The sequence below is a fragment of the Notechis scutatus genome, chromosome 1 (genome assembly GCF_049901735.1).
Source record: "Notechis scutatus isolate UNSWTSFEM ecotype Mainland chromosome 1, rNotScu1.2, whole genome shotgun sequence".
Classification (NCBI taxonomy): Eukaryota; Metazoa; Chordata; class Lepidosauria; order Squamata; family Elapidae; genus Notechis; species Notechis scutatus.
Window position 1 is genome coordinate 87,292,688 of NC_142009.1, and position 25,250 is coordinate 87,317,937.

A 25,250-nucleotide genomic window follows, 5' to 3' on the forward strand; every position below is an offset into this window, starting at 1 on the left:
TGAAATTCATGTTGTCCTATACTCCACTTCTCATATATTTCTCTTTCTCTCATTAATGATGAAGCCTAGGTATTGTTTCATCTAAAGCAGCACAAGCTATGGATAGTTAAAACCAAGACCAAAATATTGCAATGCAAACTCAAAGATTATGATAGGACAACATGGAGAAGAATTGATCTGAATCATATGGCAGATTGGACGTTAGAATGGGTACACCATACTGTTCTTCCACATAGGACTGCAATCAACCTAGTCTATTGCTCTGGAACTGAAAAAGAATTATAAACACTGTTTAAAAACACTGCACAAGGCTAAATTCTGCCTTTGGAACTCTCATTCTTGATTTCATATTAAAAAGCAGAGGCCATTTGGTTTTTCTCTCGTTGGTACATTGTCTGAAATGAGGAAAGTCTTCATAGTTCTTTGCTAATCAATGGCACTTAAAATTCTGCAAGCACCCCAACCTTAAATTCCCAACTAGCAAAAATCGAACAAAATATTTACATGCACTGCTACCCTCTCAAAGCTATCTAATTCTTCACACAGACAGTACCTTTGGGATTAACTGCTCTTCTTTTTTCTCATCAGTGTGAAAGCAATTAAATAGCTCAAGAAGAGCCTAAAATGAATAGCTGCTGATATAAAATACATTTTAAAATAAGTCACCTTTAAAACCCCATGCTGGATGTACGGATGAACAGAGCAGATGCTGAATGCTGTTACAATGCAGAGAATTTAAAAACAAAAACAAAACAAAATTATAAAGCTGTAGATGGAATATGTCGGCTCTATAAGCATCAAGTGAAAAGCACTCAACTATGAAAACATATTCTGATCTTTGAATAGTGGATTTAAATAACTGAAGATGCTGGTACAAAAGCAATAATATTTTTATTTTGGTTAGTTCTGCTGCCCTGGACTCATATATTGCAGTATTTAAAATTCAAATCCTTTGCATTTTGTATTTTCGGTGCTCTTAACACTTCATAACACATATTTTTTTAATTGTCACATGCAGGCACACACAAGAAAATACACTGTGGAGCTTTGGTGCTTTCTGAGCTTGGCTGTTTGTTTCAGATATTTCATTTTCCAACTAAATAACATCATCAGCACCAATGAGCTTGGTATTTGCTTCCTGTTTATATACAGTAACTTGTCCTGCCTATGCTGGTTGGGGTATGATTTTCTCTTGGATGTTTCTTTGATTAAGGTATTGTTTTCTGCCTGGTTGTTTGTCTTGTGTTAATCCCAGTTTATCCCAGAACGTTGGATGCTGAAGAGTATGTGTTCTTTTCTTTTCCTTAAGTTTTTGTCTCTTTTGAATGGTGTGCAAATATACTGTATTTATTCGCATTCTTTGGTGAATGCCAAGCTTCCAGGAGCTCCCTAGCATTTTTCCTTTTAACTTGAGTCTACTAAGATGCTAAGGTTCCCAACTGAAACTCTGATTGAATCTGAAAATGCATTGCTTCACTGCGTCCCACCACTGGTGCAGGAGGAAATGGGCAGCCTGCCCAAAATCAAGGAAGCATGCCAATATGTCAAGAGATTTCAACTGCAATTGTGAAAGGATTCTGACTGCATCATACTATCATTCTGGTACCTTTTCTATTACAGACAGCACACAGCTTAGTTATCCTAATTAAAACAGAAAGCTTGGGAACTTCTCAAAAGCAAAATACAGAAAGTACAATTTCTCATTATTCCATTAAGAAAAAAAAGGGGGGGAGCAGTTTAGGAAACCACTATGGATGTATATGGAGCCTTTGACAAGGCAAAGAATGAAAAGGAACAAGTACTGAAAATGGAAGACTGGTGTGATCCCTAAAGGAGATGTACCAGGAAGAAGCTAATATTTTCAGAAAGGAAGTTGAAAAGCTTAAAGCACAAAATGACCTTTGATTTGCAAAGGAGACTAAAAGAAACTAAAAGAGCTTTTAGGCTACATCTGTAATAAAGGAATGCAAAATGAAGTGGGAGGGTTGGTGCTATAGAAAATGATGGGGCAGCAACAGGTGATGGGGAGAGAGCAGAACTTCCCAAATTCTATTATGCTATGGTCTTCTCTTAACCAGGGGTGAGCTTCAAAAATTTTAGCAATGGATTCTCTTCCTGGTTGCTGGGTGGGCATGACCATGGTGGGTGTGGCCTAGTTGGCCTCCTGCATTATAGAGGGAGGATTTGCCCTCCCGGGACTCCGGAGGCTTTCTTCGGGCCTCCAGGAGGGCAAAAATGGCCTCCCTGGGCTCCGGAGGCCAGAAATGGGCCCATTTCTGGCCTTCCTGAACTTCCGGGAGGCCTGTTTTTCACCTCCCCGAGCCTCTGCATGCGCTCTGCACTTACCTGCATCTAAAATGGGCCACATGGGGACTCCTGGGTGAGGCAGGGCAGGGCGGGGTAGGTGGGGCCAGCCAAGAGTGGGATTTGGGGCTTCTCTGAACTGCACAGAATCTTAGCTAGAGGATCTCCTGAACCCCTGCAAACCCCCAGCAGCCCACCCCTGCTCTTAACTTTATTCTGGAATGGGCTACAATAGTCACCATCACCTTTGGGAATACAGTGAGAGGCAATAATAAACCAAATAGGAAGACTTTGAACTGGCCATGAGCAATCTGGTATTCAAATATCAAGAATTTCATAGGCAATGAGAGCCTTTGGTCAACTCTATTGAAGAAACAACAAGGCCAAAGATATCTATAATTTAGGACATATGCTTCTCTGTTTCCTCAAGTTTTTCTTTCCAAAACAGATTATAAACAGTCGTCTTTTGTGAAGGAGGGGTAACCTACATCAATGTTTTGATAATTGTCATTTCTACCTCTGTGAGATGTAAATATCAAATACTATTTTTCCCCCGAAAATGGATAAATTTGCCTATCAGGTTTTTATAAGACATTTTAGGAAGTTTTCCTTGAGTGACTATTCATTACACATTCCATTTAAATTGAAAATGTATTCCTTCATTTTTCAAACCAGAAAGAGTGGTTTGTTTTTTTTCTGGTTTGAAAAATGGAGGAGTAAGTTTTTCAACCTATAGAGTAATTTTCTTTACGTTTTTCATTGCCAGCACCTCTTCTCCATGCATTTGTCATTTTTATTCCCAGGAGTTCATGTTAATAGCAAATGCAGCATCCACATTATTGAGTATATTTTCCCCTATCAGAATAAATATCATTTTAAATGGAGCTGTAAGCTATTCCTTGTTCTTCACCAAGATCCTGACAAAAATAATCTCTTCTTCCCCAACCTGCTGCTAACCACTACAGAAAAAAGAGATGGTTTGCTTTGTCTTTTTTCAATATATGCTACACAAGGTTTTGCCAGGAAGCAGAAAAACTTTTTTTAAAAAATGTTCCATGGGTAAAAAAAAAATCATTTTTGATAATGAATGTGTGTTTTTTAAAATATCTTTATGGTTCAAATATTCAAGTCAAGAAAATTCGATAGCATGTTTGCTAGTATGAAAACTAATAACCATGTTACAGATTAATCAGCAGTCTAGAGTCCTCTAGAATTCTAACCAAGCATTCTCATTTTGTTTTCCTCTGCCTAGGACTCCAAAATTCCACAGAAAAGTCAATGCTGAAGAAAAACATTCTAAAATAGAAGAGTCACTTCCAGACAATGAAATAATATGAACAATGTACTAAATATAACCATATGGAATTCCTATCAGAAACTTAAGAGAAAAATGAAATACTACTGTTGTGGTTCGGAGCCTCAGGAGTCTGGCAGCAGCAAGGCCAAGGAACAAGGGAAGCTTGTTCCCAGTGCACGTGTGCACAGAGCTGCTAGAAGGCAAGAGCAGTTGAGCCCCTCCCATAAGGTATAAAGGACAGGCAAAGGTGACGAAACCTTTGCAGGAAGCAAAGTCGTTCATTCTGTTCGGATTAATCCTTGAAGCTCTGTGTGGACTTTGCACTTTGGTTGGTTTTTTATAATTCATTTGTCACTCTAGCTGTTGGCAGCAATTCAAAGGACAGAAAGGTGGGTTCTTATCTTGAAGGGACTGTTTGGGACTCATTACCGGCTGGGAATGAAAATAATTCCCAGCGTTGAAATAAAACAAGATTTGTTTTAACTAAGTGTGTGTTTAATTACAGTCTCAGGAAGCCTTGGTCAGAACAACTACTGCCTGAAAGTACCAGCATGACAACTAATCCAATCCTTACTGTAAAAATGCCTTCTCAAAACTATTCAAAAGTTCTGTTAAAGACAATGCTCAAGAACAAAAATGACAGAGCCCTGAGAAATATTCTAAGTTTATTTCTGTAATGTCAAGCAACATATAGACCTCAAAAAGGGTTTTAGAATATATGAGACCTGAAATCTTCCACAAGCCATCACCCCAGCTCAGTTCCATTGTGCATGCACGCACGCACCTCCCACTGGCCAGCTGGTCTTTGGGTCTCTGCCGCGTGTGTGCAGGAGGCGGGGCACATGCGGGGACAGGATGCATGCATGGGGATGCCTGCATATGTGGGGGCAGGGCACATGCACAGGGAACATGCACGTATTGCATTTTGAGGATGCACGTGCATGCATGCGCTTTGGGCACTCAGTGCCGAAAAGGTTAGCCATCACTGTCCTAGTCCATACAAGCATACTGACATCTAAATTATATTTGAGTTCCTGAATGCTCCATAATCTGATCCAGTTCATGATCTAAGAAGGCACAAACTGAGGTCTACAATCTCCTCTATCCTGTACGCACTTTAGCTTGTTCTATGATTTGTTGTTACAAACATATTGTGAGATTTTGTAGTTCACTTGCTTCTAGTATAAAGCTTGAACAGTAAATCTTTCTCCACTGTTACTATTATTTCTTCATTCTGAGCAACTACAAATCTCTGTGTGGTTTTGAAATGTAATGGGATAGGAACAAAGAATCAAAGTGTTCGTTCATACCCAAGGAAATTGGTATTATAGGCATAGGTTGACTCTACACTGTTCTTAAAAATCTACAAAGGAGTGTTCCTTTTTCTTTAGCTATGCAAAATATGGGGTTACAAATGCAAAATGTTTAAGGATATGACGAGGCCTGCTTTTTTCACTTTAGTGGATGCTGTGAAAAGTTTTATAGAAACACTTTGCAGTCTCCTAATAACTCACAGTCCGTGCAGAAGCCACCTCCAAATCGGCAAATGAATTTAATGAAGATTACAATGCTCAGCAGTACAACAATCTGACAAAACCATTATGCCAAACCTATAACCTAAACCTAATTCTAATCTAAGCAACCCATTAATCAATGGTTCCGGTGGCTGCACGACATGCCTGGCCATAGTTTTTCAGCCTATTTCCTAATGAGAAAAAAACAAAGTGGCATCAAATGGTACCAGGGAGAAGAGCACCAAAATAGGGCAATCTCTTTTGCTCCGGAGAAAGGATGAGAGATTTTGTAAACAAAATAACCTAAAATCACCATAACTCAGGAATAAAACAGCATTTCTTTTAAATGAAAATGGCAGAACGAAAAGGGGGCTGCAGCATAAAATATATGTGTTTGTAGTGAATATGTGAAAGAAAAAAAGTACATCTATACATGTATAAACTGACATATTATGGGAAGTGGGGGGAGCAGAGTTAATTGTGTGTCATTCGGCTTAATACAATTTAGCTCTGTCAGCCTCCCAAGTAAACTAGACAGGAAACATGTCAAGAGGAGCTATTTCTACTTCACTGTAAGGCAACATTAACAGAATCTTGCGAGTCTGAAAGTACAAATCTCCCACTGCCTCTTTTTATTGCCTGATTAGTTAGGGCAGATCCTTTTTAAGTTTCTTTCTCTGTCAGCTACTCAAATTGGGCTCCCTTTTATCTGATTGTTCCCTATGCAGCATCTCTCTTCCTACTCCCCAGCTCATTTTCATTTTCCATTATATCCTCTAACACTCACTGGCATGAAGCTAAATGGTATTCATTTTCCCAATGCATTTCTTACCTTTATAATAAATTCAAAGGTTTTCCTCAAATCTGCCCCTTCCAATTCTTAAAATGAATTGTACAAAGGTTTTCGCTCCAAGTTCACACTTTCTATCTTGAAAACACATTTAAAAATTTATTAGCACACATCCTATATAAAAACCAATTGCAACAGGCTTTGATTGTCTAGCAGGCACTATTAAACCCAAGTTTATCACCATTTCAGTGAACGTTTACATCTCAACAAACACAGACTGTTAATAGTGCTCATGTGATCAGTTATTAAATATGAAAACTACATGCAATGTATGTTTAGGCTGTAAATAGGAAAGATAGGTGAGGATAAAACATGTGTGGATATCCTAGGAAAGTGATAATTGAAGAAGTAAATTAATTTCTAAAATCAATTAAATATTCTTGTCTAAAATTCAGTTGGTGCACAATTAGCATCATCTGAACTAAAACTCACTTATCACGTGAGCCCTCATTAAAAACATCAGACAGGAGTTAGCAGCTGGCTATGCGATGTATGCCCTTATAACTATAAACTGCAATCAAATGATAGGATTATCATACTAATCAGCACCATTTTCATAATCAACATTCTTTATCGTTTTTATCTCCAACCAAATCACATGAACTTTAAAAAGTACAGTGTAGTGTGAAAAATATATACTAATTACAAATCCAACTAAATTAGTTGCCACAGGATGCTAAACTGACCTACCACAGATTATCTAGCAGAAAAAAATCTATTTCAAGAAATGGTAAATTAAGTAAAATCATTTACTTTGGAAAAAATGAATTACTATGCAAGTGTTATTTCAGATAAAGGATACGGTGTTTTGAACTGAGACTTAGCTAGAGTGATATACAGTAGTGCAATGATCTGCAAATTCTCTTGCTTCTCCCACCTCAATTAAAATCTGATGGAAGACATCTTGAGGGAACTTCTCACTGCAAATGGTTGCTAAATGAGTCAGGTGCTAAACAAGGACTCCCTGAATAAGCATTTAAATTGATTGCAAAGTAACTAAAATCATATATAACAGAAGAAGAAAAATCTACAATCCTCCATGTCAAAATGATAAAATAAGTTCAAAGTGCTATTCTAAAGCACCATGAGAATCGGGGTTCTGTTAGTGGTAAGGAATTTTCAGAGGAATTTTCAGAACAAAAATACAGACCGTGCAACTAACTGCTTTCAACTACCTGTTAAATGGAAGAACAGCTGGCCCAGAATGTTTAGCTTCATCCTGTACTTCAATAGTATAAAAGGAAAGGAAGAAATAAAGTAGTGTCAGTGTTTATGCTCTTTCTTGTCTTTCAGGAAATTTCTACTGATTTTTGAACCTTCTTTTTGGCTCAAGTGCTAGATCAGGGTGTCAAACAGGCCAGATCCAGCCTGTAGGGTGCTTAGCTCTGGCCCATGGGGCCAACCTGGAAACAGCAAAGGACCGACTCATGGTGCCTCTGCCAGCAAAAACAGAACTCAGGAGGGTCACATTTTCAGGCAGAGTGCTCGGTCCACCACAGCCCCGCCCCCCCGACATGAGTGACGTTGAGCTGGCCACACCCACCCCAGCCACCTGAGGTCAAATATAATGCTGATGTGGCCTTCAATGAAATTGAGTTTTGACACCCCTGTTCTAGATGCTACAAAAGTATACTGGTTTTTGTGTTACATGAGACAATTCAAGATATAAGATATCCAAGAAGCCTTCTTTATTTCTTATGTTACTGATACTGATGAACCTCTTTCCTTTAATGCTACCACATTCTTAATGTTGTCCCATAGAGCTTCCCCAAGACTGTTAATAGTTTATTTAAAGCTGGACATACTGGAACCTTCAGTGACATACCTGAATGTCTTTTAAATAATAACACTATTTGCATCCTCTTTCAAATGGACTTCAAAAATGTCTACATTATCTCTCGATTATTTTCAGTATGTGGGCACTTGACTTGTAGTAAAAACAAATGGAAAGGAATGAGAAAGCACATGTAAAAAAGCAACTAGTTGAATAATCAGTTCTTTTTTAAAAAATGAGAGGGGTAGTTTCGTCTTGCTTAAATGAGACTTTAATTACAACTACTCCTGCAGAACAGAGAAAATCAAAATCCTAACAATTTAGTAGCAACATTTTTTTTCTAATTAAGGAAGACTGCACACCTTGAGACATCATTAATTTTTTGAGTCCTTTATGCCTGGTGTTTAAACTAAGAATTTGCACTGACAGAAAGACTTGCTCTTTTCCATGACTTCTGTTAGGAGCAGTTCTCTGAACTTGGTAGGTATGGATTCTCTGGTAGTCCTTAATCCAGCACTATCTTCTGGAAAGAACCATCCAAGGAAGAAAAGAAGGCAAAGTTATCCAATTTGAAACCTCAAGTCATAATCCTCCCTGCAGGATCAAATGATCACGCTATTAACTTTTTTTTTTAACCCTCATTAGATTCATTCTTCTTGGATGACTCTTCCTAAAAGATGATGCTGAATAAGATTTGTGGTTTCTTCCTATGGTTAGATTTGTCTATTCATGAAAAGCAATATCTAAAGACAGGCCTAAGCTTAGCAAATGGAGCTCTATGCACAGATGTCAATTAATGAAATGGACATTTTCATTTTAAAAAGTTTCTTGCTCAAATGGAGTATTGAACAAAAATGATAACAAACCAGTTCATGCTTTTCTGACTGAAACCAGAAGAATTGCATTTAATACACAATCCTGGTTTTATCTAACTAGCAGAAGAGTCACAAAATATGCCTAGAATGCCATAAACATGATTGCTACAGGTTATTTAACATAATACAATCCATTCAATTTTATGGTTGTTCAGAATGAGCACAGAAGGGTGTAAATATGCAAAGTAGATGCAATCAATCACTCTCTAATTCTACGTGTTCCAAATGCATTATCAACATTCCAAAGAGTCATATGTAAAACATACTGTGTTAAGTTTTAAACTTCATTGATTTCATTCTGATCCCAAGGCAAAACACCGTAAGATGCTTTCAACCATCCATTAAATATCCAGTTGCTTTTTAAAAAGATAGTTGTTTGTGCTATTGTCTTGTTAGATGACAATTTCAGCATTTGGACATTATAATACGTAAGTATGTAAAACTATCCTTACTCCTTTCTTGTCCTTTTTCTGACTCCATAAAAAGGTCATACACATTTCAAATAAAACACTGGGTTGAATAAATCATAGCTACTGTCGTCTTGCTTTTTCCTACCTTTGCTAGAAATTAATCTTTATTCTGAAATAATTCTGCTTTGAATAGAATTTCTTATTTTCTATGTTACAATGTAAAAGTCAGGTTTTTTTTTCCACATGGAGCTAAAGAGTTCTTTAGCTAAGCTAGACTTCGGGCTATCTTTCCATTTCATTATATCACCTCCTATCTCAAAACTCCTGCTTCAGAATCTATGTGTATCTGTGATCATATGAAAATGATTTTTAAAGCAGCCATCCAGGTTTTAAAAAAGATGTAGCTGCTTTAACATTTTGAAGTTCTTTATTTGCTCTAATATACCCTACAAAACACATCTTTTAAATGTTTATCATACTCCCACTCATTAGCTTGCAATTTGCAAGCTATCAAATAGTTTCCAACTTTGCAAGCTTCAACATTCAATGAAGTTTCTTGATTTGAGCCCCTATTTCAAAAAATACAATAAAATATATAAAAATGTTTGCACCAAATTCTCTCTCTCTGTCTCTCTCTGTGTCTCTGTCTCTCTCTCTCTCACACACACACACATACAGAGGTTTGTTTCCTGTATTCTGCAAATATTTTGCAAATATTGTATATTCTTTCATGTTTAAAACAAACCAACTTCTATAGCTTAGTCAAATTTCTGAAGCCTCTTCTGTAACTACTTAGTAAAGGAGGGGTTGAATTTCTGAAGAGTGAAGTTTTATCACTGGTTTGAAATTTGAAGGTAAGCACTTGACTATTAGCCCTTAAGAAATATTTTTCATAGTTTATAATGAGCAAAATTATTTTAATTTACTTTTAAATAAGGTAAGGCAGATAATTACCCTTTTAGTACTAGATGTATTAACTGATTATGCAGATCTTCCAAGTGCTAGGACACCGCCTCCTATTAGTACTGACGCTTCCACAATCCTGGTTGCTCACTGTCTCTTAGATAAAATTTGAAACTTCTTCCATATAATAATATTTGTGCTACAATTAATATAAACCTTCTATATACTGCATTTTATAAAATATCTGCTTTTCAGTGTGGAAATCATCATGGCTGTAGTATTTCAACACCTAAATAATATAGGCACGACTATTGGCTGTGCTAATTGGGATTGTAAGAACCTGCTATCCAACACATTTTACAATCATTTTATGCAAACAACCAAAATATATTGGTAAGATATTTGGAGGGCAAGAGGTATTCATAATGATAAAAGCATCAAAATGTGCTTGTAATGGAAATTACTTCTGTAGGGAATCTTAACACTGCGAATAGAAGAGAAGAGAATACACTTTACAGTATAAAAGGCGGGTACTAAAATCCCATCTCTTCACTTTAACTTTCAATTAATTTTTAAAAAGGACCTGCAAAATGATACACATGTATTCTTTACCATACAAGATTGTAATTAACATAACATCAATTTCAAATTTATTATTATCTACCAAAAATAAATAATATGACTTTATAATGTGTGGCTCATAGATTTAAATTACTTGGCTATAACTAATATGTAGTCTAGTATCAAGAGTACAACCTTACACAGCATTTTTGGAATGTAAATCATCAATTTTAATACATATGCAACAGCAAATCTTTATAATTACTGTGCGCATTTTGAATACTTTTATGGTTACTGCTCAAGAACCATTAAAAATCCAAAATACTGCACTGCACTGGATATAAAGCTAGAATTATGATGCATTACAAGCTTTAATTGAAATCCATAAATTTCCACACCAGCATTCAAAGTTATTTTGACACTGGGAATTAGTGTCATGCAGAAATGACTTTGAAAATATTTACTTTATCTTCCAAAGTGATTAGGGCAACAAGACCTAGATTCCACTTCAATGCTTGATAAGCTGAAATCTGCGCAGACAACACTAATAATTTGGTTTAAGCTGATGTTTAACAAAAGTACGCTAAGTATGATAAGTATCAGAAGCAATGCAGATATAACTCCAATTCGAAGTTTCATGTCAGTACTCTAAAGCAGGGGTCCCCAACCGCCGGTCCGCGGACCGGTACCGGGCCGCGGAACAACCCTTACCGGGCCGCTGGTTGCTGGGCGCCGCCATCTTTTTTTGGTAAAAAAGCGCTTCTGGTGAGCTTTTTCGGGTAGAAAGCTCACCGGAAGCGCTGTTTCGTCATAAAAGATGGCGGCGCCATGCCTTCGGTGAGCTTTTCCGGGTAGAAAGCCATTTCTACCCGAAAAAGCTCACCAGAAGCGCTAGCGCCGCATCTTTTATGACGAACAGCGCTTCGTGACGTCACCGGAAGCGCCTTTTCGTCATAAAAGATGGCGGCGCCCAGTTGACGCTGATACCGGGCGCGGCGCCCAGCTGATGTCGGAACCGGGCCGCGGCATCGAAAAGGTTGGGGATCCCTGCTCTAAAGCATTGCCCCCCCCCCCATCTTTTGGGCACCAGGGACCGGCTCCCTGGTGCCCAAAAGTTTTTTTTCCTCAGATCGGAGGGGACATGGTTTCACATGCTGCCTGCATCCTGCAGAGGGGGCTTTGCTTTTTTGCACGGACCAGTTGCTGGCATGCAACGGACCAGTGTTGGTCCATGAACTGGGGATTGGGGACCCTTGCTTTAAAGTACTTTCTCTGGTGTATTTTAGAAAAAGGACATGAAAGATTTCAAAAATGCAAATTCAGTGCAATTTCAATAAATTATTTAGTGACAGTTATCATTTAATAGTTAAGCAATCATACCTAATGACAAAATAACAGAAAACTAGAAATGTGAAAATCAAATGTCACTACTTGCTTTCATTAATTTTTCCTGAAGTACATGGTACAGTATTAATTTTAAAAGTGATAGCTGTTTTCACTACAAGTACATAAAACATAGCCATTTTTTTCAAGATCTGTTTGTATTCTTGGGGGGGTGGGGGGAGAAGGACTGTTATGAGCAAACTAAATTTTTCTGAAGTAGAAGCGAAGTGTAGTAGTGTCCATGCTTTGCATAATAAAAGAGAAAACTCCTCTCTCCACCACAGGACTTTATCAAGTTGTTTTAAAAAGAGACCCACAATTCTAATTTTTTCTTTGCTAGCCCATAGCAGGGCAGAGAGTAAACATTTTTGCAGGCTAGTAGATTTTATGAGCTTTCCTATGCTGACATTGATTTATAAAAGAGCTGGGAGGCAGATGCTTGATACTTAACATTTGTCTGTGAATAAATAGGCTTTGGTTGAAACATTTTTCCACAAACTGAGCCTGTGTTTCTGTGCTAAACAGCTTCATTTCAACAAAATCTGGCAGGCTTCTGCTTCATATACAATCTTAATGTAGTAAAAATATAAGCCTCTATGAAGACTAGAACAGATTTACTGTGCCATTTGAAGCTTTAAATTTCACAAGAAGAAACATGTCACCTGTTTCAGACACAGAAAACTAATAAGCTGAACCAGGAATGACATTCTTCTTTCCCAACTTAAAGGAAAGTATCAGAAGAAAAAGCTACCCAGTGGCAGAAAATGGTCAGGATAATAACTAGCAGGATTTTATTAAGATTTTTCCAGTTATTTTACATACTGACTCAATTATTTAATTATTTTACTCCTCATTCTCTTTATGACTGGGACCAAAACCAGAAATATAACATCAAAATGCTGGCAAACAGGAAAGTTTCATGTTACAGAATTCCACTAGATGTAATTAGAGGGAAATTAAAAAAGAAAGGTTGTTAAGCAAACTTAGATGTTTTTATCAGAAATAAAAACTACTGTTCTTATCGCAATTTAGTTTCAAATGTAACTCTTATTCATGTTAACTTAGGTTGGTTATGCAATCAATCAATTTCTCCACCATGAAATTTCTTTAATTTTGTGTTTTGTGTATATAGGGCTTGACACTAGAATACTATTCAAACAAAAATCTTATACAATGAGATTTCTCCTAGCCTCTAGCTTCTTCACTTTTTCAGGCACATAACCCTAAATCTAAAAAGTAAAAGAAAATTTTGGTGGATGCCCACAGGATGTATATTGATGCTCTTGCAACAGTAGATGGATATGTGGAAGTATACACCCAATCTATCCCAAATGTATTTTGCAACTTCACATAATATTTATTTATACCAGATGATAATTAAGTAGGAAAATATTATAATGGTCAGTCTAGAAACAGTCATTAATAAAAAAATTGCAAAGTTTTGAATTGTCTAATTTCATCTTGTATATATTTGTATAATATAATTGAAGGCATTGTAAAACTATAAGATAGTCAGGAGAACACAATATAAAGATATTCTAGTCAAGCATTCTTCATTCTTTTCACATTTCTAAAACAATTTTTTATTTACATTTTATTTTTATATAAACTTGTTCTGCATTTTCTTTGCCTCTTTTAATGTTCTTTTGCCCTCAACCTTTCCCAGCATTAGGCTCTTCTCCAGTGAGTCCTTCCTTCTCATTAGGTGGTCAAAATATTTGAGTTTCATCTTCAGGATCTGGCCTTCAAAAGAGTAATCAGGGTTGATCTAAGACTGACTGGTTGGATTGTCTTCCAGTCCAAGGGACTCGCAGGAGTCTTCTCCAGCTGTTCAAAGGCTTCAGTTCTTTGGCACTCAGCCTTTCTTATGGTCCAACTTTCACAGCCATACATTGCAACTAGAAAAACCATAGCCTTGACTATACGCACTTTTGTTGGCAGGGTGATGTCTCTGCTTTTTAGTATGCTGTCTAGATTTGCCATAGCATTCCTTCCCAGGAGCAAGCGTCTTTTAATTTCTTGGCTGTAGTCCCCAGCTGTGGTAATCTTGGAACCCAGGAAAATAAAATCAGTCACTACCTCTATTTCTTCCCCATCTATTTGCCAAGAATTGAGAGGGCCAGGTGCCATGATCTTAGTTTTCTTAACGTTGAGTTTCAAGGCAACTTTTGCACTCTCTTTCTTCACCTGCATTAAGAGGCTCTTCAGTTCCTATTCACTTTCTGCCATTAAAGTGGTATCATCTGCATATCTGAGGTTGTTATTTCTCCCAGCAATCTTAATTCCAACTTTTGATTCATCTAGCTCCGCCTTTCTCGTGATGTGCTCTGCATATAAGTTAAATAGGCAGGGTGACAGTATACAGCCTTGCCGAACTCCTTTCCCAATTTTGAACCAATCAGTGGTTCCATGTCCAGTTCTCACTGTTGCTTCTTGACCCGTATATAGGTTTCTCAAAAGACAAATAAGATGGTCTGGTACTCCCATCTCCCATCTCTTGCCACAATTTGTTATGATCCTCACAATCAAATGCTTTAGCATAGTAAATGAAAAGAAGTAGGTGTTTTTCTGGAACTCCCTAGATTTCTCCATGATCCAGCATATGTTGGCAATTTGATCTCTAGTTCCTCTGACTCTTCGAAATCCTGTCTGTACTTCTGGTAGTTCTAGATCCACATAATGCTGGAGCCTAGCTTGTAGGATTTTGAGCATAACTTTACTCCCATGTGAAATGAGTGCAATGTTGCAGTAGTTTGAACATTCATTGGCATTGTCCTTTTTTGGAATTGGAATGTAAACTGACCTTTTCCAATCCTGTGGCCTCTGTTGAGTTTTCCAAATTTGCTGGCAAATTGAGTGTAGCACTTTTACTGCATCGTCTTTTAAGATTTTGAATAGCTCAGCTGGAATACCATCACCTCCACTAGCTTTGTTGTTGCTCAGATTTCCCCATAGCCCATTTGACTTCAGATTCTAGGATAGTGGTGGCTAACCTTTTTGGGCTCCTGTGCCAAAAATTGTGCGTGTGCTTGCACGTTCACACTCGTGTGCCAGCACCCAGAAGGCAATGTGCATGTCCCCCTATGTCTCCTACACATGTGTGCGCAATCCCCACCCACCAACCACCACCACCCCCTTACCTGCACTGCGCCTGAAAGCTGATTTTTGGCTGGTTTGAGGCCTTTTTTGCACTCCCAAAGACTTGAGGAAGGTTTCTACAGGCTTCAGCAAGCTTTGTAGGCTGAAAACTAGCCCCGTTTCATCACTTCCTGTTTTTCCGGAAATATCGTAAGTGACAAAATGGGGCTAGTTTTTGGCCTACAAAGCTTGCTGAAGCCTGCAGAAGCCTTCCTCAAGCCTTTGGGAGGCTGAAAAAGGACTCAAACTGGCCAAAAATCAGAGTGTGTGAGGTGCACACATGCGGAGTGAGATAAGTTTGCCTGCAGTTTGCGTGCCAGCACAAATGGCTCTGCATGCCACCAGTGGCACGCGTGCCATAGGTTCGCCATCATGGTTCTAGGATGTCAGTGACTACCCCATAGTGGTTATCAGCAGGGGTGGGATTCAAAATTTGTAACAACAGATTCTGTGGGCGTGGCTTAGATGTGGGCATGGCTTGGTGGTCATGTGACTGGGTAGACATGGCTTGGTGGTCATGTTACTGGCTGGGTGTGGCCAACTCAATATCACTCACATCGAGGCACGCATCTCCTCGCCTGGCCTCTCATGACTGTGGGGATGCTGCAACAGCCATAAGTGTGAAAAACAGTCATGCCACTTTTTTCAGTGCCACTGTAACTTTGAATGTTCACTCCACACAAGCAAAGTACTAGCAAAGGAGGAGGAAAAAAACTCCAGAGACGTTCCTGAGACAGGAAATCTAGTCCTGCCAAGAATGTAATAAGGGTTAACGGAGAGGCAGTTTCTGTAAGCAACACCAGAATGTTTCCTTCCTGCCTTCCTTACAGGATTAGGCCAGTAATTTCTTCTAACAACCGGTTCTCTGAACTGCTTAGAATGTTAACAAAAATGCATTTACATATTTAACACATTTAACCAATTTCTTACCAATGACATTGTGGTATAAGGATTATGCTGTGATTTACAATATTTTATTTATATTTCTTACGTACATTGTAATTCACTTAACAACTGTGTTACTAACTTAACACCTGCAGTGATTCACTTAATAACTGTGTCAAGAAAAGTCATAAAATGGGGCACTTAACAATTGCCTCACTTGGCAACATAAATTTTGGGCTCAACAGTGGAGGTAAGTCAAGGACTATCTGTATGTAAAAGACAATGAAGATGACATTATAATGCATAGTATACAATAATGTAATTATATGAGTTTATAGGATTTATCAGATATGACGCTAAAGTTCCATCCCGTTGGTAGAGAAGGAAATCCATAATGCAAAGCTGTGATAAACACGGTACGGTAATATTTTAATAAATAGGAACCTCAAACTTCAATTATAAACTAGTATACTTGCCAAATTATCAGTAATTGTGTACTTACTCATAATTTGGCAAGTATAATGGTTTATAATATTGCATCACTTAGTTGCTATTTTAGGGGGAAAAAACTGCCTACTGTAATTAAATTGAACAGCCAAAAATTCCAAAAGCATATTTCTTCCACATTCAGATAAGGTTATATATCATACAATAATCATTTTTGCTCAGAGTATATAGATAATACAGAAATTTGAATGACATCTTTACATCATTTTAAAAATAATTAATTTAAGGATAAAGTATATTTAAATAAAGTATATGAAAAGTGCATTTCAGTTTAAATTTGAGTACTTTTCCTACATTGATACAATAGTGAATGAGAGAGAGTGTTGTCTCAGATTCATGACATGCACTGTTCCATAAATCTACTCCTTCTTTGAAGGGTTTCCCTTGGAGAAGCATTAAACAATCCATACATTGAACATGTATGAATCCCTCACTCCCTATACATCAAAATTTAAGATTCTTAAAGCTTCACAAGAAAATCCTTACATTAGCCTATCTGAATATGGGGTATAAAATTGGTTGATTTTTTTTAATGATCACTCTTTAAAAATTGTAAAAAGATGTATCAATATAGAATCCAATGTACAATCTAAGGTAGTTGTGATTACTAACAAGTGTGCAAAGATCTTAGTGACAGAATAGCTCCTCTACAGAAAAGAAAATCAATTTATTAATAGAAGTAAAATGAGCAAATGTTGAAAATATGTGGTCTATCTATCATATAAGATGAACGTTAGAACTTGACTCCAAATGCTGCATACAGAATTAAATATTCTATAGAGGTTTTATCTGATTCCCACTAAGCTACAGGTTATGCCAATTTAAATCTGTGATATGAAGAATATGAAGGAACATGCCACTTTCCATCCAGCTGAGAAAATAAATCAGATATTGTTAAGAATACAAATCATAATTTCAAAATTATTCTTTTTCATTAAAATTAATACTTAAGTATAAAACTTAAAAACTTAAAAATAATTATGGTTGTTTTTTAAATGATCACGCACTCTTGAAAATATCCTCTCAGCGTCCTCAGCAGTGAAGCAGATAAAGAGATTTTATAATTTTGAAATGAAATTGAACAGCTTTCAAATGATACTAGAGCTCATTTGTGCCAATTACTATTGTTCAAAATAAAAAAATGGAAGTATATCATCACATATATATTGGGATAATAAACAAATCACTATGCAGCATCTATTTTACTTTCTCCAAAGGATGTTTTTCGGTTCACAAGATATACCTTTTGACTGCAGGATAAATCATGTTCAATGTTATTTAATACTGTTGGGTTTTGTCAATGGGAATACTTCCTAAATTAAAGATGAAAACATTAGTCCAATTCTAAAATAATACCTAAAAGTTTCAAATCTAACTTTAAAATACACAATTATACAATTTCAAAAAAGTACCATATTTTTCAGAGTATAAGACAGATCCAATGCACCTAGCTTTTGAGGAGGAAAACACGGGGGGGGGGGGGAATCTGCCTCTGCCTCCCAGCAATTTGCCTCCTTGAAGCAAACAGCAAACAGCCTGGTGAGCTTCAGCACAGCCTGATTAGCACAAACAGCTGATTGTCGGTTGGATCGGCCTCCCGATGAACAGTTGTTTCAGGCTGCAGAGATCGCCATCGCCTATTGCCGCCTCCGTGCACCCCATTTTCCGCCCATTTCAATCCCCGCCGTGTGGAACGGGCTGAAAATGGGATGTGGAGGCTGAAAATGGGGTGCACAGAAGCGGCAATAGGCGATGGCGATCTCTGCAGCCTGAAGCAGCTGATTGTCAGGAGGCCAATCCAACTGACAATCAGCTACTTGTGCTTATCAGGCTGTGCTGAAGTTGAAACTGGCTGTTTGCTGCTTGCTGCAAGGAGACAAATTGCTAGGAAGCATAGGCCAGTGGGTGGGGGCCAGCGGGTGGGCAGGGCTTCGGCAACATTTGCTGTATAAGACGCACAGACATTTCCACCCACTTTGAGGGGGGGTGCATCTTATATACGAAAAAAAATATGGTAATTCTTGAGCTATACAGGTCTATTTTATTTCAAAGAACATGAAGTATATTTTAATACTAAGCAAGAAATAGTTTGGAATCAAATAATGAAATGCATTTTTGACAGATGCTACCTACATATCTGAGTTTTTATTTCTGGACAAAAGAACATACCCATTACTCTATAAATATAAGACAAATGAATTATCTAGAGACTCTGTAAAAAGTTTTTTGCAATTAATATGATAAAATCCATATAAAAATGCAGTAGAAAATTACACCGTTTAGAGTATGATACTTTAATAACAATCATAGACATAATTTTCTCCATCTGTATGAGTTTTCCTTTTTATGTCTTAAGACCTAGTACAATTTTTAGAGAAGATCCACACATCAGCATTTATGAATGTTTGAACACAAGCAAAAAGCATATTCCTGCATTACAAATCATAACTTTAAAATCTATGTTAAAACTTCTATACTATACTAAAAGTTATTTAAAAATGTATTGAGATGGACACATTTAATATGTGTCTCTCTTTAAGCAATGTTATTTTTGCTCATACCATGTACAATTCTCACAGGGCGGGAAATGATTTAAAGTTTCTCAAGAATGGATAAGGTCAGGTCAGGTCACTTATTTCAATTAGAAGCTCTAATTAAATTTCACTAAACTATCAGATACTAATTAGTCTATATGTAAGATGAATAGAATGCCTAATTCCTCATGACATATCCTATAGTTGTACAACCCTAATTTTTTTTTACATTGAGAAACTCCAACTTCCATTCATTTTTAATAATTTGTTAGCCATTTTAACCATTCTTTATTGGCTATATAATCAGTATTCATTAGCTGTATAAATTCCCATCTCTGCTGTTTTTTTTTACATAGTGTGGAATAGTGTGCTTTGAGCTAAAATGAAACTGCATTCATCATACCGTGATGGTTGATTAGTAAAAATCATTTGTCAACCATGCCTATATCTATCACTGTTATTTTTTACATTTTTCACATAGGTTTTAGAAGCATTATTCCTTTTTACTTTACCTGAATATTCCTGAAACAGAAAGCTTATTCATCTAATATGTTTGGAAATCTTTTATAGTTTACTCAAAGCAGTACACAACTATGAAAACTATTATATAAACAAACAGATGCCTGCCACATCTGCCTATTGGCATATGGCCTCCAGAAGAAGAAAAACAATCCTTTAGTTGTATTGATTCATTCCTGAAGCCATAATGCCTAATTAAATATTAACAATAAAGAAAATAACAATAAAAGTTGCAACCAAATACTGGGTACACTATTTGTACTCCCTCATCCTGGTTGATTCATGGGATCATCAGTTGGAAATGGCTATTTAGGCTACTGAGTCCAAATCTTTACTCAGATAAATCCATCAAGCATCAGCTTACTCTTTCAGTGCCAGCTTCTTTCAAATATTCAGTGGAATAAACCATTTTTTCCTGTTTTAACCCAAGAGGAGAGGAGAGGTGAGGTGAGGTGAGGTGAGGTGAGGTGAGGAGAGGTGAGACAGTTTGGTCTAGTGGTTAACGCACCAGGCTAGAAACCGGGAGACAGTGAGTACTAGTCCTTAGCCATGAAATCCACCTAAGTAGCATATGATCAGTCACATCTCTCAGCCCAATCCACCTCACAAGATGGCTGTGTTGTTGTGGGGAAAATTGATTCTCTTTCAGGAACTTCAGGTACAGCCCTCAGACTTTTATCAGGACTAATAATAAACAGTTCTCCATGCCTCTCTTTCTAGGACTTCAGAAAGTATTATGTCGTAGTTCTATGTACATTTCTCACAACTGCTGGCCTCAATATTGATGGAACATGCATTTGATAAAATTGTAAATCAATTTAACACATGGTACAAACTACTGGTCTACAAAGTGTTTAAAAATTAATTATTTTTTTTAAATCTGAAGTTCTTTATTTCAAGTTTGAACACAGTTGTTTCAAGTCTGTAATGAACTGTTTTGACCTTATTGGAAAATACTTTGTCTTGAAAAATTTTATTAAAGTGGTCTTACAATAAAGATAGTAATAGCAATAGCATTTAGACTTATATACCACCCCATAGTGCTTTACAGCCCTCTTTAAGTGGTTTACATATTTCCTCCAACAATCTGGGTCCTCATTTTATTGACCTCAGAAGGATGGAAAGCTGAGTCACCTTGAGCCAGTCAGGATCGAACTGCTGGCAGTCAGCAGAGTTAGCCTGTAATACTACATTCTAACTAATGCGTCACCATGGCTCTTTAATAGAACTAAGACTCTTGGTTATGCTTCTTGCCTGGACTACTTTGTAGGGCTAACAAATTCAAGATACTCTGGATAGTATATTGATGGAAAATTCGGGGCACCAATCTGTTTGACTAAAATTGACCTGCCATGTCTGCTGTGGATTACCCCTGCTGTGGATTATTCAGATAACTACTGCAGTGCAGATAAGAGAAGAAAACTCTTTGCTTCCATTTAGTGATCTTTAGCTTGATAGGTCAATAGTTCCTTGGAAAAGAACAGAAGAAAATGGTTTGGGGGATAGGCACCTGGAGCTTCCAAAAGCTACCCAAGCACACATTCTATACACCAATCAGCAGTAATTTTTTGCATGGTTGGTGACACTCAAATTTCAACATGGGAAATAGGCAATTACCATCTTTTTGGTATCTTGTGTTTTATATTGACAGCTCTGAGATGGAAGTAAAACATAGCAAAGCAGATATATGGATGCATCTTACATGTCACATTCCCCATGTCCTTTTCTGGCATGAACTATCGACTCAGGGTGACCAATTTGGCAGCCACTCTAAGAGTTCAAATATGAGGGGAAAAGGATAATGATCTCCAATAGTTACAGAGATCAGGATCTTGTAAGACAGCATCTTTTTTCTTAACAACAACAAATAAGGGAACTCATAGAGCAAGAACAAGGACAGATCAAACCCTATTCTAAATGGTCATCAGAACATTATTTTAAATAAGCCAACCCTGCTTGCAATGTTCTCCATGCCTCTCTTGATTTAGCTGGAATCAAAACACCAGGAATCATGATTTTGATTACAGTCACAAAATCAGTCTGTGTCTGTATCCAATACATGCCAAGTTGAAATTCCTTTCCAAACATACTCTGTATATTTGACAATCTCATACTCTGTGTGTTGGGGAAGGGGGGGGAGCAGACAGACTCAGGGATTTAAGTCCTCAGCCATTTTTCTCATGTCTTTTCAAATCAATGGATTCCTAGCCAAGCTCTGAAAATCAATATCAGTTCCACATTTATACAACAGCTATTTCTCATGCAAGTCATTTCAGCCTTAGGACATGGAAATCTGATCTGCCTGTGTTGTTATACCTGGTGGCAAAACTGGAGGGGTGGAAGTCCCAACTTGCCCTAATGCTGGTTGGCACATCTAGTAGTGATTTGAGATAGTACCAATGTCTGTTGGCATCTGAAACAGAGTGTGCCAAGCACTAACTTGATTTTCATTCAGCACTTGGTTAAGCGCTGGTTAAGATTTACATACTTTGTTGACATGCTTGATGACTAATTAATGGCCCACTGTAATCATTACACTCAAATTTATAATATGATTTTTTTTGTCTATCATTTTTTTAAAATGTTTTTAATTGGTGATTTTATATACCAATTCTGGGATAGTTTTCATTAAAGGTGAAAGGAGTATTAGGAATGTTGGAGTTATTTATAAATAAAGGCAGGATAAAAATTAAATAGTTGACTACAAAAGGAATTGATAAATGAATAGTTTTTTTTCAATTATTAGAAATATTAAATACAGAAATGTGAAACACTATGGAACTTAATGAAATAACTAAGGGCATTTAGCTATTTTAAGTTCAGAAGCCTGAGATGTAAGTCAATTATTCTTTATATTGTTCATCAGAACCAGTATTATAACAATTCCTTGCCAAAGTTGGTCAGAGCATCTAATTTTTAAATATTCTCCATAGGAAAATACAAGATACCGTACCTTAAAGAAATATAAGCAACAATACTTGCTGATTTTCTAATATTTTCCATATATCTGTTATTGTTTTTCCTCATGAAAAGAAACCAATGAAAGAAATATTTATTGTAAAAATCAAAATGCAAAACGTGTTTATGTTGTCCTATTAGATTAGAAGGTATTACCAAGAGTTATATTTTATATTGTGCATTTCAAAATAATTTCAGACTACATTATCAGTAGAGGAGCAGCTTTTCTATTTCTGGCTCAGGTTGTAAACAGATCTGTAAAAAAGTTCTGTGACTAACACCACGGGCAAATTGCTTCAGAAAATGATTCATTTATAGTGAATATGAGAGTTTACACACCATTATTTGCCAATTCATATTAGACATCTGGTACCCTGAATATGGGTTGTTATTACTCTTTGACTTGTCAGAAAGTTGCTATGATCTGTCTAAAACTGGGGGGAAAGGAAAGATTTTATTCATGTTTAATGTAGTAGTATACAATATTCTTAGTTGTAGTCCTACTGTATTCGTAAAGATCACATGGCTGAGCTCTGTATATGTGTGCCTGTGCATATTTTTTACAATTATTTCTGAATTATTCTGACATACATTTCACAACTAATACAACTCTTCCTTAACACCATTTCATTTCGTATCAGTTTATAGCACTGCATACCTCTATTTGACAGAGTTACATTATGTTTTTTCTTCAGATTTTCACATCCATTCATTCATTTATTTGCATTTAGAACTGTTTTTTTCCTGTATGCTACCTAGTCATATCCGTTATCCATGACAACTATGAAATACATTTTGTGAGTGCAATGCCCATCTGTGAGAAGCTTATATTATAGATTACATTAGATATACAAGATTGTGATAATGATTTTACCTGTCACTCACACAAACCAATTCTGCAGTGAAAATAAATTAACCTGAAGTTCTCATGTGGTGCTATTGAGTTTATTAAACATTCTGTAATTGTCTGCTCCTTATACAAAAGCCTGGATTTTAAAATGTCTAAAAACCAAGACAATTATTGAATTCAGTAAAAAGAAGACTTGCAGATACTTGACACTTCCTTAAAAATCTTCAGAGCTTGACAATGATTGTCAGTAGATACAGTGGCTTTTTCAGATCACTTAAGGCAGGTATTTTTGTCCATAAAAGAACAAACTTGAGTGATTACCTGTGCTTTCTTGGCAATCACTTCCACTGCAGCGCCACTTACTTGTGAATAAGCAAGTACAGAAACTGGGTGCAAGTTCCCAGTTTAAAAGTAACATGTAAAGAAACATGCATTATTTAACTTTTTTCTCCTAATTCAATACGTTTTTGTGGATTGTGCCAGTTACTTCCACATACCTCAACAAATAAATAAATAAACATTTCCACCTTATGCTATCGCAATTCGGATAGCTTTGTTCGGAAACACTTTGGTCCCTCAAGAATCAAATTGAAGCATTAAGGAACACCACTGGCTTCACCATATTGCCATCTCCTTTCCCGAATATTCCAAGGGAAATGCAAGGCAATGAAGCGGAACTGAGCCACTATGAGACTTACGACGTGCACCTGTATTCATCATGCTTAACTATTTTTCACATCAGAAATGGATTGTGCTGAAACTGGAATCCACAATCACTCTTTCGACTCCACACCGAAGAAAACGACACCAAAACCAACCCCACTGCCTAACTGCAAACAAACTTAAAAGAGCAAATCAAGTCAAGGTGGTGAGGAAAGCGAAACAAGTCCACTCTTGGCAGCGCGTTCTCCATCCAACCAGGAGAGTTAAGGGACAACAGGAGCAACGGCGGCGAGAAAACCCAGCAAAGCCAACAGGCCTTTTAAGGCGCAGCTACCTTACCTGGCTGGAATAAGGAGGCTTGCTGAGAGCGATCCCATCCCGGATGAGTTTATCCCTAATCATGATTTTCAGTCTGAGTTTGGGGTAAGTGATCAACTCCTTGGAGTTGAGTTCCGTTTTCCGCGGCGCCCCCCGAGAGTGACCCGGCGGGGGCGTCTGATGAGGTGGGTCCTTCCACGTCTTGGCTTGGCGCGTCTCCACCAGGCGGCTGGTGTAGATGTCGGGTCCCGGCGAGCCCCGCCGAGGGGGCTGCGGCTCCAAGGTGAAGTAGAGGCCGGCGGTGGTCTCGTCTTCCTCCTTCAGCCTCCGCACGGCTTCGTGGAGACGCCGCCTGTGCTGGGGCAGCGACACCCCGATGGCATCCAGGTCCGGCTCCCCGATTTGTTTGCACACCTCCAGGTCGTCATAGCCGTTATCCACAAAAGACTCGGCGTACTGGGTGAGTTTCAGGGTCTTCAACCATTCGTAAACGACGTTGGCGCACATGGTGGAAAGCAGCCCGGGAGGCCGGAGGGGGAGGAGGAGGAGGTGCGAAAGGCAACTTTTGCAAAACCCCGCAGCCCCGCCGGCAGAAAAAGGCAAAGCCCGGCAGCCAAATCCGGACGTGATGTAGGCATCGGCTGAGAGAGGAACGCCGAAACTCGCGTTGGGCGAAAACAGGCTTCCCCCCCTGCGCGGGAATGAAGACGGTTCAGTCCCGGCGCTTTGGGAGTCTCGAGTCTCGGGAGGCGCCAAGCACACCTTGCGGCGAGTCCCTCGGCTTCCTCAGTTGTGGGCGTCCCCGGCTGTCAGAAGGGGACTACGGCCTCCGTCCATCGCCCCCGCCCTCCCCTCCCGCGAGCTTCCCGCCTAGTCCCATCGTCAACTGTAAAACCGGCGACCGCCTGTCACGGCAACCTTTCGCGGCTCCTGCTATCTCTGGAGTCTGCTCTCCGGCTTGCGAGGCGTTTCTTTTCCAGCCCTCCTCGCCCGCGGTTGCCCCCTCA

The 25,250-nt window shown here is 38.0% G+C and overlaps 1 protein-coding gene across 2 annotated transcripts in view; it reads right to left on the minus strand.

Annotated features, from left to right (window-relative positions):
• Nucleotides 1–24,841, minus strand: part of LOC113411241 (SAM and SH3 domain-containing protein 1) — a 583,123-nt gene extending 558,282 nt beyond the window's left edge. Inside the window, exon 1 of one of the 2 annotated variants that reach the window (XM_087970319.1) lies at nucleotides 24,265–24,841. In XM_087970319.1, coding sequence (XP_087826445.1) covers nucleotides 24,265–24,750 — 486 coding nt within the window. In that variant the 5' untranslated portion in view covers nucleotides 24,751–24,841. The remainder of the gene's footprint in view (nucleotides 1–24,264) is intronic. The other variant, XM_087970299.1, reaches the window with a different exon arrangement.
• Nucleotides 24,842–25,250: the final 409 nt, after the last annotated feature.